At 34.6% G+C, this 20,132-nt stretch overlaps 2 protein-coding genes across 4 annotated transcripts in view; both read right to left on the bottom strand.

Annotated features, from left to right (window-relative positions):
- Window positions 1-1,513: 1,513 nt before the first annotated feature.
- On the bottom strand, window positions 1,514-5,826 carry LOC117344570. The gene is made up of 2 exons (XM_033907363.1): window positions 5,421-5,826; window positions 1,514-3,308 (listed from the first exon to the last, which is right to left on the bottom strand). The coding sequence occupies exon 2, from the start codon at window positions 2,983-2,985 to the stop codon at window positions 1,807-1,809; it is 1,179 nt and encodes a 392-aa protein (XP_033763254.1). The 5' UTR covers window positions 2,986-3,308; window positions 5,421-5,826; the 3' UTR covers window positions 1,514-1,806.
- Window positions 5,827-9,616: 3,790 nt separating this feature from the next.
- The window catches only part of LOC117344880 (beta,beta-carotene 15,15'-dioxygenase-like), a 44,158-nt gene continuing 33,642 nt past the window's right edge, over window positions 9,617-20,132 (bottom strand). For 2 of the 3 annotated variants that reach the window (XM_033907744.1, XM_033907743.1), the window contains 5 exons: window positions 18,757-18,920; window positions 15,137-15,242; window positions 14,361-14,455; window positions 13,199-13,310; window positions 9,617-12,847 (listed from right to left, as the gene is read on the bottom strand). In XM_033907744.1, coding sequence (XP_033763635.1) covers window positions 12,696-12,847; window positions 13,199-13,310; window positions 14,361-14,455; window positions 15,137-15,242; window positions 18,757-18,920 — 629 coding nt within the window. In that variant the 3' untranslated portion in view covers window positions 9,617-12,695. Of the gene's footprint in view, window positions 12,848-13,198; window positions 13,311-14,360; window positions 14,456-15,136; window positions 15,243-17,679; window positions 17,786-18,756; window positions 18,921-20,132 lie in introns of all 3 variants that reach the window. The other variant, XM_033907745.1, reaches the window with a different exon arrangement.

Raw genomic sequence — 20,132 nt, 5'->3', positions numbered from 1 at the left:
TCAAGTGTAGGTGGAGGCGATAAAATAAGGGACAGTGCTATAGATAGGTTGGGAGAGTTCGCCCTTCACCGTAGCAAAGACATACGTCTCTGGCCATAGCAACGCCTTAAATAGATACATCATGGAAGGGGCAGAGCTATAAACAGATAGGGAGAGTTCGCCCGTCACCATAGCAACACCCTAAATACTTTAAACCATGGAATGGGGTAGAGCTTTAAATAGATAGGGAAAATTTGCCCGTCCCCATAGCAACACCCTAAATATTATACGTCATAGAAGGGATAGAGCTATATAGGTGGGGAGACTGCATTCGTCACCATAGCAACGTCTTTAATACTTTACATCATGGAAGGGGAAGATCTTTAAATAGATATAGGGAGACTTCGTCCTTCATCATAGCAACGCCCTGAATACGATAAATCATGGAAGGGGTAGAGCTATAAATAGATAGGGAAGACTTCGCCCGTCATCGTAACACGCCCTAAATACGATAAACCATGGAAGGGGCAGAGCTATATATAGATTTAGGGAGACTTCGCCCGTCACTATAGCAACGCCCTAAATACGATAAACCATGGAAGGGGTAGAGTTATATATAGGAAGGGAGACTTCACTCGTGACCATAGCAACGCCCTAAATACTAAACATCATTGAAGGGGTAGGGCTATGAATATAGATATAGGGAGACTTCGTCCGTCACCATAGCAACGCCTTCTTAGCCGAAACGATGACCATTGGATAATATATATATAATTCCAGAAACTTGCAGCCTTACTCACTTCACTAATGGAATGAGTTCTCGTGATGCTGTTCCAGGTCAAATAGTATCATAAACTTTTACAAAACCTACATCACTAATAAAATGAATTCCCATGGTGCTGCTCCGGGTGCAATCTTTCATAAAACCTTACAAATGGGTTCCCAGTAATATCAGTTCGTTGCTTGAAATGCTCTGTGTACTGATGTTTTGAATGGTAAACCAAGATATGTACATACATGTATATACATTGTACAGTTAAAATGTAGAAAAGGGGCACAATAACATTCTTTGAGATGTACATGATTAATTTTCCATTTACAATTTACAATTCGAGGCTGAGAAGTCGTAGGAAGCTAAGATCGCCACTCCCCCATGCCCTTCTGTAGATGATGTCACAGTGTAGGAAAACATATTCAAATCACTTTATCCAGAAATCACGTATTTTTACTTAAAAAAGGAGAGAGAGTGATAGACAGAGAGAGTGATAGAATGAGAGAATGATAGACAGAGAGAGAGACAGAAGACAGACAGACACACAGACAGACAGACACACAGACATACAGACACACACAAACACACAGACAGAGACAGACACACACACAGACGCACAGACACACAGACACACAGACAGACATAGACACACAGACAAACACACAGACACACAGACAGACACACAGACAGACACACAGACAGACACACAGACACATAAACAGACACACAGACTATAGTTTCACAATAACATTATCTGTTTATTTCATTTCCGCGAGATATTTTAAACATTTTCATATCCAATTCACATATTGTTTTGATGCGCATCATAGTTTATAAATGAAAAAAAAATAATAACAACAAATTCAAAAAATGGGAAAATTCAGAAAAAGCGTGTGTGTACCGAATCGGGACTCCGACCTCACTCAATGTCAACAATGTATTCCTACACGCCAGACGTAAGTTTACCAAAGTGTAAACATCAATTTCATTCGCGTAGCCAAACAGAAAATACATACCGGAAATGTGAATATTTAAATTAATGTTTACACAAAAGCTTAAAGGTATGTATTGATGACATTGGTATCATCATTTAATTGTTCTGCACGTTTAATTTGAACTGATGATTTATTCGATGGACTTGAATCGGGTTTCCCTTCAGATACAGATTTACCGATATTCACATTATTGACAAAGTGTTCTCGAAATCTTTTTCTCCGAAGAGCATTTTTCCCTTTAAAACAAATAATAGCAGATTCTTTAAGAGCTTGTCGGAATCTTGACCCGGTAACTAAATATATTATAAATGTTATACATTTGTTTGTATACAGCATGTAAAACGTCACAGAAAACAACAGTTTCGGCTGGATTTTATGATAGAAAGTAGGGCTGTACTCGGAAAAGAACGTTTGGACTGTAAACGGAAATGTCAAAAGTAACAACGCGCACGACTCTCCTATTAACATAGGCGTAATAGTTCGCCATTTTTGATCAACCTTTTGATGTGGCCAAATTGATGCACGTGGTGACGCTCCTAGCCTTTTTGCAATTTTTGAATCACTTGTCTTTAAATTCTTAGATGATTTCCACACAAAATATATGAGTATACCATTACTTATGCTCATTATAGCAAAACAAACCAACAGAAATGAGAAATGGAGCCACGGCCAGACAATCTCCCAGAAATACGTGTAAGCTGCTGTGGTTGTAAAAACATTACACAGACGTTCCGTTTGATCCGGGTCGACCATTTCAGAACCAATAAGAAAGTGGAACTCTTTAGCTACAACAATCAGCGTCATACAAACCACGGTTATTTTGGCGCGTTTGATGTTGTTCCCGCTTGCCATTCGTAATGGAAAGCTGATCGCGAATGCGCGATCTATTGTCATAGATGTAGTGATCAAAATTCCCAAGTCACAATTTCCCCATCCATAAAAATCTAGAAATTTACAAATCCATCCAGCCTTCTCCTTGTTGTAGACTCCCGGAAATGCGACGTATAACCAGTGTGTTAGCATGGAAACCAAAAGGCTCAGGGTATCATTGGCAGCTCCCATAGTCATAAAAACGGAAGTGGACTGTTCGTTGAAGAACCGAGTGCGCATGACAACAATAATTAGGATATTGAACGTGACTCCAGTCACGATAAGGACTGGCGGATAAATGAGGTCGACCAGTTGGACATCAGACAATCTGGACCCGTCTGAATCGTTGGCTTTACTTCCGTTTTCCATTTATTACGATTTTGTTATTTCTACTGATTCACTTCAAAATCCGTCATCTTCTAGTCCCGTAAGTCAAAAAGAGGTCAATATGGCAGGGAGACAATGTTCTTAAATATCTTATTTCCTCATTTGAAAAGCGCTTCCAATGATAATTCAGATTTAATCTGTTTTGTTGAAATCTGCCAAATGCAATAGACATCAAATATGTTTGAAAAGTCTGTCGAAAAATTCAGTCAGCACAGATGTTTTATGAACAGTAGATACAATGATCCGTTATTTACAGCATGCCGTAGACCGGTTGATCAGACTGGTTGATAATTCGCATAGTTACCCTGAAACAAACAGAAATAGATACAATGTGTAGCTAATTTGGGCCTGTGCATTTAAGAGGTTAATTAGTGTTTTTACAATTCATCATTTTCCCGATTTATTTTACCAACTGATAAATTCAATGGACTTTCAATTAAATCTTATTCGCACATTGTAATTACAAATGCAATTTGATGGCTTTATATGAACAAAATAATGTATACAAAATACAAAATGAATGGACTATAATTTATTTTTGTTTATTTTTATATGTATTTTCATAAATTATAAAGTATTACAATTCTCTACCTAGTCTAACTCCCTACTTCTCTACTTAGTCTAGATTACCATCAAGTAAAAAAAAAATCAAAGAAATGAACATGCTCCCAATAATGACATTAAGAGGTTTCTGTTGAAAAAGGAAACTTAATTTATTTTGCGATCCGGCCGCCTTGGTGAAAGGTAAGTGTGTAACCATTGTGCCACCCGACCGCACAACCACGAAGTGTTTGTTGCCAGAGCGTTAAAGCTGCACAGGTATCAACTTAATACGACCATTTCTGTCTTAAATGACTTCACCTGATGGCACCGTAAATTACCATTGTAAGATTAAGAGATCTCTCATTTCATCCTAACTTATATAAATGTGAAGTTGTAGACAATGGTGCAACACGTCTAGGGGAGACTGTTTCATCCGTTACGTAATTCAGCACGTCGAGGGGAGACTGTTTCATCCGTTACGTGGTGTCATGCTATCTGGCTGGAACATCTTGTCACCATTTGGCATTCATCCGAGAAACTAATTGTTGATGCTGAGTAAATTCGATTCATTCCACTATATAGATTACCATGTGCGTCATGAAATCGCATTTCAAGCTAGCATATCTACTTCAGACGAGTCTGATTAACATATCTAGTTATGTATGTTATACCATGCGTGCACAGTTAATGTCCGATGACAGTGATGCTTCAGCTGAATCATGCTGAAATGATCAGGTGGGAAAGCTGCAAGCTATTAACATATTACAACGGAGCGGTAAAACGAAATTTCTTTAATTAATACGAAAGGAAAAATTTATTGAAACAGAGATTTTTTCATGACCACGTATTAATGCTTTTTATGAAATATGGTTAATCACTTTTAACAATGCATTCCGAAATAGGAACGTTTTCTTTTTGATGAACTCAACAACACCCTTTTATACATTGATCAAATCTTGTTTGTTGCCGACAATCTTGTTTGTTGATAAAAAATGCGGAGCGATATTTACGCTTGAAAATCACTATTATACGTCATATATATTAAATTATATTCAAATTTTCGTCTACAAGAGACAAACGTAAACTTTCATTATAGGTAGCAATATAGGCTTCAGTCAGTGGTTGATATTAAAATGACCATTCATTATCCATATACATCAGAAAAAATGGATGAAATAACTGCCATGGATAAACCTCTGTCTTCAGCACTGTTTCCTTTAATCATCGATTTATAGAATGATTGGTAGTAAATGGGACCCTCTTGATCGTTGGGATAATCTAAAGCATTTCAATTTCCTAGAATGATTAGTTTAAACAATATGTATTCATTACTCAAAATAGTCAATACATAAACAAATATTTTTATGGGATGGGCAAACATAAATCTTCGGAACTGGACCACCTTACATCACTATGAAATGAAATGATACTATTTACAGGTTACAATTAATACCAATAGACATATACATATACATGTGGTGAATAGAATTAGCAGTAGAAATAAACGACAGTGACGCCACCAGAATGATTATATTTTTGTTCTCTAGCGACTTGGCATGTTTCTTTCCAAGACAATATATAGCAAAGTCACCCTATTAGCCCCTTGTAATTACCGATAGGCATTTTGGGGTAGAGCAGATAGAATATTAGATTATATATATTTAATACTAATAATTATGTCAAATCTTACTAAACATATCGTACACGCATTTGTATGTATTCATTTTGAATGTAATAACTACCATATATACCTTCACTAGATATGTCTTGATTTGATAGGTATATCACATGACCTTATTGATAACATACCTGTATTAAAGGATTCTTTTGGATGATAAACTTCCACACCCATAATGATATCAAAGCGTACTTACGTTCTGTCTCCAAGTTACTCCAAGCACATCGTGTGATGACAAGTTCCGTTAAACTGCCCTTATGCTGAACACTACGATCGGAGTAAAACAACTTCCTGGCGTACAGTCATTCTAATCAATGGCATTGTTTGCATATTCAAGACATCCAAGCGGAAAAAAACACCGTGACATTTCAAGGAATAGAAATTCGGACTCCCTCACGTATGGAGTGAAAAAAATTATATTATCAAACTGAACTATTATTACTTTACTACACTACATGGCACTAAACAATCGACAAATGATGTTTTACAATATTTGTTCCATGTAAACCGTAATGAAGATGAGTCTTAATCAGCCATTCGATCCGTTGCTAATGACTGTACTCCATCATTAAAGGCACTCAAGCCCGGACTACGAAGCGCAGTAAAACCGGCTAGCCAGCATATCCTCAAATACGACCCAGCGGAATTCACTGAGGTTTGGAAACATGGGTAAACTTACACAGGACATTTCCTCACCAGCCCGGAAACGAGGCAGATGGATAAAGTGGACATTGTATTGACAAGAGGTCAGGCGTCAACCATTGGATTCAACAACCAGATTATAATCTATTATCGATCTAGGGAACATTATCATGTCTACCATCATAATATATTGGTGATTTTATGTTGTCTTAATAGCTTTTCAATTCCATTGTCATTGTCATTTTTCATTGTCCATGCTGTCTATAATTGATGCACGAGTTTCTGTTCATGTAGAAAAAAAATGGGCGTTGGAAATTATATGAATTTAACAAAACGCCATGGCAATCCGGAAATGTGTATTGTACGTTGTTGCGAATATGCTTTTCCCTCATCTTGCAATGTACCTTTGACCGTCCTTTTTAATCTTAAAACGTAGACTTTTGTTTTAATGTACAATTTAGCAGCAGATCTAGACAGAAGCGAGTTTAGTGAAGCGAGTTAAATTAATTCCATGATGATGATAAAGGACTCTGAATTTTAAGCATTTATCAGAACATTAAATGAAGGTCGATTCGAAAACATAACGGCTATATTTGAGATAAATGTTCCTTTAATATGTCAATATTATTACCGGTGAAGGTAAATATTAGCACAAAACAACTATGGCAGCTGAACCCGCCCTGTTCCACCCGCTATCTCCCCGACAGAGTGTGTAAGACCAGGTGTACAGATCAAGTGGGGGCGATACAATAAGGGACAGTGCTATAAATAGGTCGGGACACTTCGCCCTTCACCATGGCAACACCTTAAATATTATAAATCGTGGAAGGGGTAGAGATATAGATAGATATAGGAAACTTCTCCATTCATCATAGCAACACCTTAAATATTATAAATTGTGGAAGGGGCTGATCATGAGCTATAAATATATTTAAGGAAACTTCGCTATTCACCATTACAACACCCTAAATACTATACACCATGGAAGGGGTAGAGCTACATTTAGGTAGGGAGACTTCACTCGTCACCATAGCAACGCCCTACATACGATAAACCATTGAAGGGATAGAGCTATATATAGGCAGGGAGACTTCACTCGTCACCATAGCAACGCCCTACATACGATAAACCATTGAAGGGATAGAGCTATATATAGGCAGGGAGACTTCACTCGTCACCATAGCAACGCCCTACATACGATAAACCATTGAAGGGATAGAGCTATATATAGGCAAGGAGACTTCACTCGTCACCATAGCAACGCCCTACATACGATAAACCATTGAAGGGGTGGAGTTATAAATAGATATGGAAAGTTCGCCCGTCATCATAGCAACGCCTTCAATACGATAAACCATGGAAGGAGCAGAGATATAAATAGATATAGGGAGACTATAACCATAGCAACGCCCTAAATACGACAGACTTCGACCTTTATCATAGCAGTACCCTAAACACGATGAAACAACTTTGAAAGAGATATGGTATATATGTGCTTTAAGTAATGCTAAGATCTATGTTTTGCTTTATTGGCCGAAATGTATGACCATCGAATAATATCACGATCCATTGTATCATCAATGATTTCTGGTGACCTCATAATTCCAGAAACTTGCAGACTTACTCACTTCACAAATCGAATGTTACGGGTGCAGTCTTTCATAAAACATAATAAATGGGCTTCCAGTAATATCGGTTCAGGGTTTGAATTGCTCTAACTGCATGTGTACTGATGTGTTGGATGCAATTAATTAATTTTTCCATTTTGAATTGACAATTCAGGGTTGAGAAGGTCCAACTCTAAGAGTGTACATACAGACAGACAGGCAGACAGACAGACAAACAGACAGACATACCTATCAATGTATATCGTTCTAGTTATGGAAAATGTTTTATTAACTGCCATCAAGTTACACTGTAGTTCTAAATATTTGTAGTACCTGTGATGTCATGATTATAAGCTAGGATCGACATCACAGTATTGAACTACGGCACAATGGGGAAGTGTGTCCTCACAGCAGTAGATATGCTCACACTTTAATAACATATTTATATCATTTTCGCCTACGTGCGGACTGAAATGTTACCTCGATTATTGGTTTCTATACGTGTCCATTGATCAGTGTTTGGAACTCTGAATTCTATTGTTCGTTAACAATCCTCTATACAATACTGTTTAATCATTAATATTTGAACAGCTGAGGAATTCCCACCCCTCTACTTGATATCCGGATTATAATTTAGGTGCAAACAATTCATGAAATTTAAATAATGGTTAATTTGTTTGGAGGCGGAAGGATATGGTCATGTGACTTTTACGTATTATCTATTTTGGTAATTGTATTATCAATCAAACAATGACAATTTTTACGAAACTGGGATTTCTAGTACACTTCTAATGTAAAAATTATTTCCCCTTACTTTCGGTATAGTAATTTGTAGCGTATGTGTTGTGATGGTTACAGCGGAAATGACTTATTAACAATGTATGTACATATATATATATATATACTACAAAAATATCCGACATTAGTTACACGGACATTGAATACTAGTAACCTGTATCGTTATATTCATTAGTTACCCGGATGTAACATTGAATACTAGTAACCTTTATCGTTATATTCATTATTTACACGGATGTAACATTGAATACTAGTAACCTTTATCGTTATATTCATTATTTACACGGATGTTACATTGAATACTAGTAACATGTATCGTTATATTCATTATTTACACGGATGTAACATTGAATACTAGTAACCTTTATCGTTATGTACAATAGTTACACGGATACGACATTGAATACTAGTAACCTGTATCGTTATATTCATTATTTACACGGATATAACATGGAATACTAGTAACATGTATCGATATATTCATTAGTTTCACGGATGTAACATTGAATACTAGTAACCTTTATCGTTATGTACATTAGTTACTCGGGTACCACATTGAATACTAGTAACATTTATAGCTATGTACATTAGTTACTCGGGTACAACATTGAATACTAATAGCCTGTATCGTTATGTACATTAATTACACTGATGTAACATAGAATACTAATAACCTGTATCATTATGTACATTAGTTACACGGATACGATATTGAATACTAGTAACATGCATCGTAATATGCATTAGTTACAAGGATGTAACATTGAAAACAAGTACCTGTATCGTTATGTACATTAGTTACACGAATGTAACATGGAATATTAATAACCTGTATCGTTATATTCATTAATTACAGATAAGACATTGAATACTAGTAACCTTTATCGTTATGTACAATAGTTACACGGATACCACATTGAATACTAGTAACCTGTATCGTTATGTACAATAGTTACACAGATACGATATTGAATACTAGTAACCTGTATCGTTATGTGCATTAGTTACACGGATATAACATTGAATACTAGTAACCTTTATCGTTATGTACAATAGTTACACGGATACCACATTGAATACTAGTAACCTGTATCGTTATGTACAATAGTTACACAGATACGATATTGAATACTAGTAACATGCATCGTAATATGCATTGGTTACACGGATGTAACATTGAAAACAAGTACCTGTATCGTGATGTGTATTAGTTACACGGATTTCACATTGAATACTAGTAACCTGTATCGTTATGTACATTAGTTACACCGATACGTCATTGATTAACCTGTGTAACTATCTAGATAATTATGTTCATAGACCTAAACGACGAAAACACAAGATATTGAAATAAAATGATTTATTAAATCAAAAACATCTCGAAGAAATGACGGTTTCAGTCACAAGCTAAGAAGCTAAAGCAGAAAGTATACTTTCATGCTGATGATGAGGGCGAAGGATATACTTGTTCCAGAGATGAATTTTATGAATTATGTGACTAGTTTATCCACCAAATGATATCGACGACAGCAATATTCAATCTTTATATTTCAATTACACCCGCTTTTAATAACCGTACATTATGCTCACAAATCAATAACGACGCAATTTGAAATAAACATTATCCATGAAATCTATACCAGACTGAAAGATATAAAAAAAACTTGTGCTTGCCTTTATAAATGTGACATTGTTAGATATTCCGATACTTAACTTAGATGTTACAATACTAAACTTAGAAATAACAATACTAAACTTAGAAATAACAATACTAAATTTAGATATTACAATACTAAACCTAGATATTCCAATACTAAACTTAAACAATCCGATACTTAACTTAGATTTTCCAAAAGTTAAATTAGATATTACAATAATATACTAAGATATTACAATTCTAAACTTAGGCATTACAATACTAAACATATATATTACAATACTAAACTTAAGCAATCCGATACTTAATTTAGATTTTCCGAAAGTTAACTTAGATATTGCATTACTAAATTACTAAACTTAGATATAACAATACTAAACTTAGAAATAACAATTCTAAATTTAGATATTACAATGCTTAATTTAGACATTACGATACCAAACTTAGATATTACAATACTTAACTTAGATACTACACTAATAAACTTAGATATTACAATACTAAACTTAGAAATAATAATACTAAACTTAGAAATAACAATACTAAATCTAAATATTCAGATACTAAACTTAGATATTACAATATTAAACTTAGATATTCCGATTCTAAACTTAGATATCACATTACTAAACTTAAATATAACATAACTAAACTTAGATATTTCAATACCTGACACAGCTTTTCCGATACCAAACTATGACGTTATTAGACAATTATTACATATTTAGTCGACCCGCTAAATCATGTCGAATTAAAATGTAATTTGCAATACATGTTCAAATGTCACAGAAAGTCATGATTTATATACACACAAGGTGAAGTCCTTAATATTTCATGTCCATTATTGTCATTTGCTCAGAATTAAAAGAGAAATTGAGTTTTCATTAGAAAATGCGTTTAAAACACGTTTGGTTTCGAATTAGTTAATAAGAATAAGCATATTTTTCGCTTTTTAACAATTAGTAGAATTCATGCATGCTATTTCTGCGAGGAATCAAATGCTGTAAAATTACATACAAATTCATGCACACAAGTAATGCTATTAAGGGAAGATTGATATGTACGGTAAATACAATAGATGATATTTAATTCAATATTTTTACTAAAGAAATTAAAAATCTATCACAAAAAAGCCTGATCACATAACTTTACGAGGTAATATGACTATTTCATAAATATTGTCATAAACACATATAAAACACCATGAAGAATTCATAGGTAATTGCTGACGTCACAATTAATACATGTCGTCGCACCATTGTCTCTCTAGAGAAATGCATAGCGTCTGAGTTTCATATTATCATAAATATAGGATGTTAATGAGTTCTCATTCTTAATGAGTTCTTAATGAGTTTCAAGTTTTAATTCTTGCTCACCAAGGCTTGCAAAATAAAAACTGCTAAGTCTAAGACTCGTTTCATAAAATCTCAGGAAATGATGAATACCAATTTAAGATACTTTTTCATTAATTAACTCAAGAAACTGACATTTTGACATATCTTAAAGTCAAAATGTGGATGGAAAAATCCAACGCAGTTATTTTGTTTTTTAATGCACAATTCATGAAAAACGCTTGAGTGTATATTATACTAATGACATATACACAAAATATAACACGGGCGAATTCACGGCATAACAGGCCGAATATGTGATAAATATGCTTTATGTGTTAAACGAAATTTTACACTCGAGACTACGGCATACGGAATTTATTTTAATTCAATTAATTTAATTTATTTAATAAATAGCATATGATTCATGTAAGATAATCGTATTTCAATATGAAAATTCTTTCTCTTACAGGGGAATGTCAAAGGAGATTTTTGCCTCCCATGTATGTTGTGATATGGCGGCGGATAGCGGACATGAAAAGATAAGTATACGGTTTGCGTACAACGTCCATTTGACAGATCTAATTAAGAAATTAAAAACAATAAAATAAAATTGACTTTGTAATAATTAAACATATAATAATGTAATTAATTAACGAATAATTAATGCCATCAAAACATGTATGATATTTAATTTTGTATAATAACAAATCTCAATATAGCACATACAAATAAAAAAATATACAAGTGATGCACCATACCCCATGACCTGTCTACCATGGATATATACATTTTGATATATTACACGTGTTCACAAAACTATGACCTCAAATGGAATGGGTGACATCACAATTCAGCGACTCTTAATTTGACAGATAGATATGGAAAAGTGAAATAAGCACAAATTTAAAATCAAATGTATTCATTACAGCTAATTAACTTATGTTAATTACAATTTAACAAGTGATAGATATACATGTATAGAAATATAGATTTCAACTGAACACACTATTACTAAATAACTTCTTTTTCTACCATCGAGGTCTTATCGGTGATAATAAAAGTCCAATAAAAGAGTTCGATACCCATATTGAAATTTTACTAAAAGACACAAAAAATATACATATATATATATATATATGGCGGAATGCTTTACTAGCTAATAGCAAAAAAATATTTGTTACAACAATATCAATTAACAGATCAATTATATAACAAATGCTTTTTGTAAATTACACAGTAGTTAACCGTTTAAACCGTGTCGTCTTAAAAGGAACCTTTTCAGCAAACCTCGGGGACAAAAAGTCAACAAATCTTTCAACTTTTTTTATCTCTACGTTGTCATTGTCCCCAATTAACGAGGTTTTACAGTATTTATAGGAGCGTGTTAGCTATTCTTCTTCACGACATTTTAACCCGGATGTAACTAGCCACCATTAATGGGGTCTAAAAAGTCCATGCAGGTCCCGCAAAAACCGGATATCGGGGAACTCCACTCGCGCAAGCTCAGTGAATGTCTTGGCGTCCAGAACTAATAAGTAGGCGTATTTACCCTCCACGTTAGAATTGATGGCAGATAATAACACCCCTGAAAAATATTTTTTTTAAATGGATATTTGAAAAAAATAAAACATTCCATACGTCTATGAACCTTAAATAAATAACAAACATAGGTATCTATTTTCCTTTCATTTTCAAAGCTCTTTTAGATGAAGATTTACCATAATTTGATTGACTGATTGAGAAACAACTCCGTAAACTCAGCATTTCCTATTTAAAGTGACCGTCTATGTACACCAAAACTCCCTTATAGTTTGAACCAAATTATTGATTAAGCAAATATAAATTGACAAATTAAAAAAATAATATCCCCAAAGTGATAATAATCCCGATCGAGGTGTTTCAAAAACAGAGACAAAAAAGGGCTGTAATAACGTACCATCGTCCTCTTGTTTGCCATCTGGACGTCCAACGAAGATGGGTTCCGAAGGGTGACAAGTTCCGTCACTCCACGATTTTGTCTCTTTAGTATGCATGTCAATTTTCACCAGCTGTTTCAAATAGACATTTTTCTATGTTATTGCATTCACTATAAGAAAATGTATCAAATAATTGAAGAATTAATTATATCTGAGAATTTTTCTATATCCATATTGTTGATGGGTCGTTTTCCCACAGTATATCGAATCTGTTCTTAGTACATAAATATAAAAAAGTGCATTCGTCATATTTTGAGTTATAACTTTTTTTTCTTCTTTTTTTTTTCAATTGGAACAAAAAATACCAAACACCACACAACCATAGAGGCAATATAACAATTATATCATACTATAATATATGGATTATGAACTGAGGACATACAAAATCGAAATGGATGATATCATCAATTATCTCGAAACTATCAGCTTAATAAGAACATCAATGTCTCTCTATGAACATGAACATCATTACTTAAAATCCTAGCGTGGTTTGAGCCTCCACCTAAAATGAGATCCACAGTAAAGAAAATATACAAAAGAAGTTTAGTGCTCTGAGATTCTTATCCATTTCATTGGCTTAGCGATTATACAGGCACTTGTAACTACTGTAAACGGAGCATTATATATAAGATGTATCATTAACATGCATCAGGGCCCGTATTCATGAACACCATTCTAATGCTAAATTATGAAATCTGCGCTCACCTAAATTTTAAACTTTCTTAAACGATAAAATAACGGTTTCAAAGAAAACCCTAAAAATTATAATCACACTTGAAGTCTTTCCGAAATTCCTTCGAATCATTGAACAAATCTTAATTAAGATAGCAGATTCATTTGAGTATGACGATTTCATTGATACGGGCCCGGGTGTTGCTATAGAAGCAGCACATCATGTTTCTGCAAAATCAGGGAAAAGAAGAAAATTCAACCCAACGATTGTAAAGTGGTTTCTCATACGACTATACATACAGGTATCTTTTTTCTAACATTTTCTAAACAAATGCCTATCAGGCTAGTATTCTTGGAACAGACAATGGATTAATCTAACACGTTTTGGTCTTTATTGAGATAAGAGACATCCATTCTCCCTAACCACTGTATATTATAAGGAATACTTACCGCCTGCTGACCAGACTTGAAAACACTATAGCCATACAAATATCGGTACTTCTTCCCGTTAAACTTTGCATAGTTAATTTGGGGGAATTCAAATCCTGTTAAGAGAAAATAAGAAGAATTTATAATATCATAAAACGGACATCAGAAGCTGGATAATCTTAGCGGTATTTCTCTTTATAGGGATAAGTTTGGTTTGTTTTTGTTTAACGTCCTATTAACAGCCATTTTAGGGATCATTCAAACGTAATTCAACACAAATAACAAAACGGAAATATCAGCTCGCCAAATTAAGTGTGTGTGAAACATCGTAGTTTAAAGATGATTTGACAGCAAAAGTAACTAAATATTTAACATTACTGATCAAAATGTAACGTTTGCTTACAAAATGAAAAAAAGGATTGGAAACTTAATCATACTTTAACATAGTGTAGTAGCCTTAGTAGAGATGGCTTGGTTTTGTATTGTTTAACGTCCTATCAACAGCTAAGGTCATTTAAGGGCGGCCTCTCCTGTGCGCGAGATGCATGTGTGTAGTGTATGTGAGGTTGTTTTGGGAGGCTGCAGTATATTTGTGTTTGTCTCCTTATGGTAGCACCAAACAGATGCCGACTTTATAGTGCTACCTCACTGAAGCATACTTCACCTACTAATATGATAGCTGCATGAAGTAATCCCCTTATATTGCTCCATTGTTGTAAACCGTTTTCCCAATAGTCATTTTTAATTGGTTAGTTTGAAATATTGAAGCAGAAACTGAAGTAAAATGCTATAAATACCTTCGTTGTACATTTGTTCACTGGTCAAGAAAACATTTTTCTCCGTTTTTCTGACAGCGGTCGCTCTACACCCCGGTACATGTACGAGATTCTCATTTAGTGCCGTCTGTAAAATAAGAAATAATAAAACATAATAATTCAATTGAGATTGAGATTGACTAGTTTATTCATTGTAACTCAAGTATGTTTCATCACGAGAATTTCTTTTTACGTGAATATTCGCAAAGATAACAATTCATATCGGGGAATATCAAATAGTATTACATGTTATGTCACATTCTCAAAATGAGAACTACGGGGTTTAAAACAAATAAACACAATGACTAAATCTGACGGAAACGATCAGGACAACATTGACCTCACGGCAGATGGAAAGGTACAACCGCGACAGTCAGAAAGGGTTTCGACTTTTGTGCCATGTGGAGATTTGCCAAGGTATATTTTGATCCCTTCCAAACTATTGTTCATTTCGTATTCATTTCGCATTCGCTTTTTGTCTTCACGGGTCGAGGCTAATGCTAATGTAGATATTGTTTTTCTCTTTTAACGTATATATCATTTCAAGGTTTCAAGGCTCCAAGGTTCAGTTCGTGAAGACTAGGCAAAGCTGATATATTCGCTTATGACTTTATATTAACCATACTCTGAGTTGAGGCACCAAAAAAATCTAAGCCAATTATCAGAAAAGTCGTCTTTTATTTCGAGATGTTCCTCTCTGTTTGTTTCATCACAGATGAAGTATCTACACCAATCCGATCTCAAGGCGCAACGCTTTTGTTTGCATAACATTGCGATAGATGTTTTGCCGACCCTTAGACAGGCGTGACTCCGGTAGTGACCCAGGGCAGCAATGTGCGTTCAAGATATCGATGATCAATGTACTGTAGGCATATTTTAATTAAAATTAGACTTGTTATTTCCACTCCTCTACGATACTCTACGATACACTTCAATACAAGATCTTGTATTGCAATGTATCGTAGAGTATCGTAGAGTATCGTAGAGGAGTGGAAATTACAAGTCTAATTTTAATTAGATTGAGTGTAGACACAACTTACCTCCTCTGAAACGTCGAGGGGGAGTACGAAGCGCCGGAGTCGACATGTCTTGATCTCCTCACATGATTTAGTGTCTTGGAAAGATTCTTTCTCCAGATCTTTTAGATACAGTAGTTTCATTATCCGGGCATCTCGGAAGGAGCAAAGGTCAAGGATGAGGTTACCTGATATTAAAAAGTAAACACGTGCAATTTGGTGTCCATAAAAACATTTCAAAAACACCATTATTTATTTTTGCTTTTTGTTGTTGCTTTATTTGTTGTTGTTTTTTTTGTCATCAATACTTTCTACTTGAATAGACTTCTCACCAATCTAAGGATTGCACAGAAGAGACATTTTCATCTTCCAATACACAAGGATAAGGGTGGAATCAAATATAGGTCGAAAGAAATGTCAAAATCTGGATGTGTTGGCGCATTGACCATTCAAAACAATAAACTAAATACAATGAAATACTTTTCAAAAACAGGATGTTAAAAATGGGTGTTTATCGTGAACCGCATCACTATTGATATTAAAACATGACTAACAGGTTACAGCAAATCTCGGGGGAATGATAGCCACCTGAATTTATATTAATATAAGAAGTGAAACATGAAGAATGAAATAATAAAAAAAAAATAAGGATAAAACTTGCACGATGATGATATGAAAAAACCTACTTCAGCAGATATGAACAAATGCGACATGGAATAATTATTATCTCAAAAACATATAACACAAGAAAATTATACAAATAAAATATTCAGATATTTAGGTCCTTTGAACTTTTAATCCTAACGTACCTTTTTCAATCGTTTGTATGTGATATTGCAAAGATGAGTTCGGAGTAAGATTGAGCGTGACTTACATGCATAAACAAATAGAAAGAATGAAAGAACAAAGAGTTTTGAAAGAATGTTCTGGAAGAAAGGTTATATATTTCTCTTTAGCTATCTACCTTGAATATTTCCTACTCCTTATATTTTAAGCTATTCTCATATCCTTACCATGTATCATATATTTAAATTATTTCCATTTCTGACATATATTTGTATTTGTCACAAAACACTCTCTTCTCTATTCAACTCAATACACATTCTTTCGCTCTCCTCCCAATCTCTACCTCCTCAGCTCTCTGCCTCTCGTTTTTTTTCTTTTCTCTCTCCTCCTTCCCCACGTCTCTCTCCCCCTCCAGAGTCTATCTCCCCCTCCAGATTCATCTCTCTCCCCTCTCTATTATCTTTCTGTCTTTATATGATAATGTTAAATAAAACATAATTGAATAAATGAACAATATCACAAAAATATTACATTTATTATTTGTATGTCTCTTTGTACCCATATAATAGAGCTGACAATCAGATCATTTCTGAGTGCAAAAAAAAAAAAAAAAAAGTAATCTCCTTATATTACTCCATTGTTTTAAAATATTTCCCAATAGTCATTTTTAATTGGTTAGTTTGAAATATTAAAGCAGAAACTGAAGTAAAATGCTATAAATACCTTCGTTGTACATTTGTTCACTGGTCAAGAAAACATTTTTCTCCGTTTTTCTGACAGCGGTCGCTCTACACCCCGGTACATGTACTAGATTCTCATTTAGTGCCGTCTGTAAAATAAGAAATAATAAAACATAATAATTCTATTAAGACTGACTCGATGGATTTAGGTCAAAATCGTATAGATACGCATGGCTACATGAAGCAGAGAGATCTATAATAGTTTATTCATTGTAACTCAAGTATGTTTCATCACGAGAATTTCTTTTTACGAGAATATTCGCAAAGATAACAATACACATTAGGGAATATCAAATCCTGGTTATGTAACATTCGCAAAATGAGAACTACGGGGTCGAAAACAAACACAATGACTAAATCTGACGAAAACGATCAGGGCAGCCTTGAACTCACGGCAGATGGAAAGGTACAACCGCGCCTGTCAGAAAGGGTTTTGACTTTTGTGCCATGTGGAGATTTGCCAAGGTATATTTTGATCCCTTCCAAACTATTGTTCATTTCGCATTCGTTTTTGTCTTCGAGGCTAATGCTAATGTAGGTATTGTTTTTCTCTTTTAACGAATATATCATTTCAAGGTTTCAAGGCTCCAAGGTTCAGTTCGTGAAGACTAGGCAAAGCTGATATATTCGCTTATGACTTTATATTAACCATACACTGATTTGAGGCACCAAGAAAATCTAAGCCCATTATCAGAAAAGGCGTCTTTCGAACTATTATTTCGAGATGTTCCTCTCTGTTTGTTTCATCACAGATGAAGTATCTACACCAATCCGATCTCAAGGCGCAACGCTTTTGTTTCCATAACATAGCGATAGATGTTTTGCCGACCCTTAGACAGGCGTGACTCCGGAAGTGACCCAGGGCAGCAATGTGCGTTCAAGATATCGATGATCAATGTACTGTTTGCATATTTTAATTAAAATTAGACTTGTTATTTCCACTCCTCTACGATACTCTACGATACACTGCAAAACAAGATCTTATAGTATCGTAGAGTATCGTAGAGGAGTGGAAATTACAAGTCTAATTTTAATTAGATTGACTGTAGACACAACTTACCTCCTCTGAAACGTCGAGGGGGAGTACGAAGCGCCGGAGTCGACATGTCTTGATCTCCTCACATGATTTAGTGTCTTGGAAAGATTCTTTCTCCAGATCTTTTAGATACAGTAGTTTCATTATCCGGGCATCTCGGAAGGAGCAAAGGTCAAGGATGAGGTTACCTGATATTAAAAAGTAAACACGTGCAATTTGGTGTCCATAAAAACATTTTAAAAACACCATTATTTATATTTGCTTTTTGTTGTTGCTTTATTTGTTGTTGTTTTTTTCGTCATCAATACTTTCTACTTGAATAGACTTCTCATCAATCTAAGGATTGCACAGAAGAGACATTATCATCTTCCAATACACAAGGAAAAGCGTGGAATCAAAAGAAATGTCAAAATCTGGATGTGTTGGCGCATTGACCATTCAAAACAATAAACTAAATACAATGAAATACTTTTCAAAAACAGGATGTTAAAAATAGGGTGTTTATCGTGAACCGCATCACTATTGATATTAAAACATGACTAACAGGTTACAGCAAATCTCGGGGGAATGATAGCCACCTGAATTGTCTATATATTGCCTGTTATATCACAACAAAGGCAGTATTGAATTCCATGCCTGATGTTTCTGTGATCTTAGAAAACATGAATCCCTTCCATTCAGTAACGTTCATACAGCAGCCAACATCTGGTGTCAATAGCGATGGGACTGATAGCTCTCACATCTGTGATCAGGCTTAAAACAAAGCGAAGCTGAATCGACTGGTAACCTCTATTTACCAGCACAGTGTACATAAGAAAAAATACTTTGATAACAATCACGTACATTTCACACCTTGTGTGTACATACACTTCACTGGCCCTTTGTCTGATGAAATTTACATGATAAGTAGTCGACGAAACGTCACGTAGAAATTCCTATTCTGGTTACGAAATTCTATCAACGTTTTCTATTGTTTTTACTCGAAATGGCGTCAATGCTATCAAAAAATGTTTTTACACTTCAGTTCTGCATGCGCACAGCACTGTAAGAACAATTTTGTTAAACTAAAATTATCAAATTAAAAAAAAAACATACACACGGATCGATATTCATTATGTTAAGAAACTAAGTTGTCAGAGCAGGTACTAGAGGCCTTGTTAATTACATCAACTAAGGTCTATTGACGATGTGTAATCTATACATAACAAAGAAAACATTATAGTTAATGCCGATCGTATATACCCCGAAGAAATTTGCTATACCATCAGCGAAGTTTGTTTGTTTGTTTGTTTTTGTTAAACCTACTATTAATAGCCAGGGTCATTTAAGGACGTGCCAGGTTTTGGAGGTGGAGGAAAGCCGGAGTACCCGGAGAAAAACCCACCGGCCTACGGTCATAA

The sequence above is a fragment of the Pecten maximus genome, chromosome 16 (genome assembly GCF_902652985.1).
Source record: "Pecten maximus chromosome 16, xPecMax1.1, whole genome shotgun sequence".
Lineage (NCBI taxonomy): Eukaryota > Metazoa > Mollusca > Bivalvia > Pectinida > Pectinidae > Pecten > Pecten maximus.
Note: the sequence above shows the minus strand (reverse complement) of the source record. Positions and strands in the feature narration are given on the sequence as shown.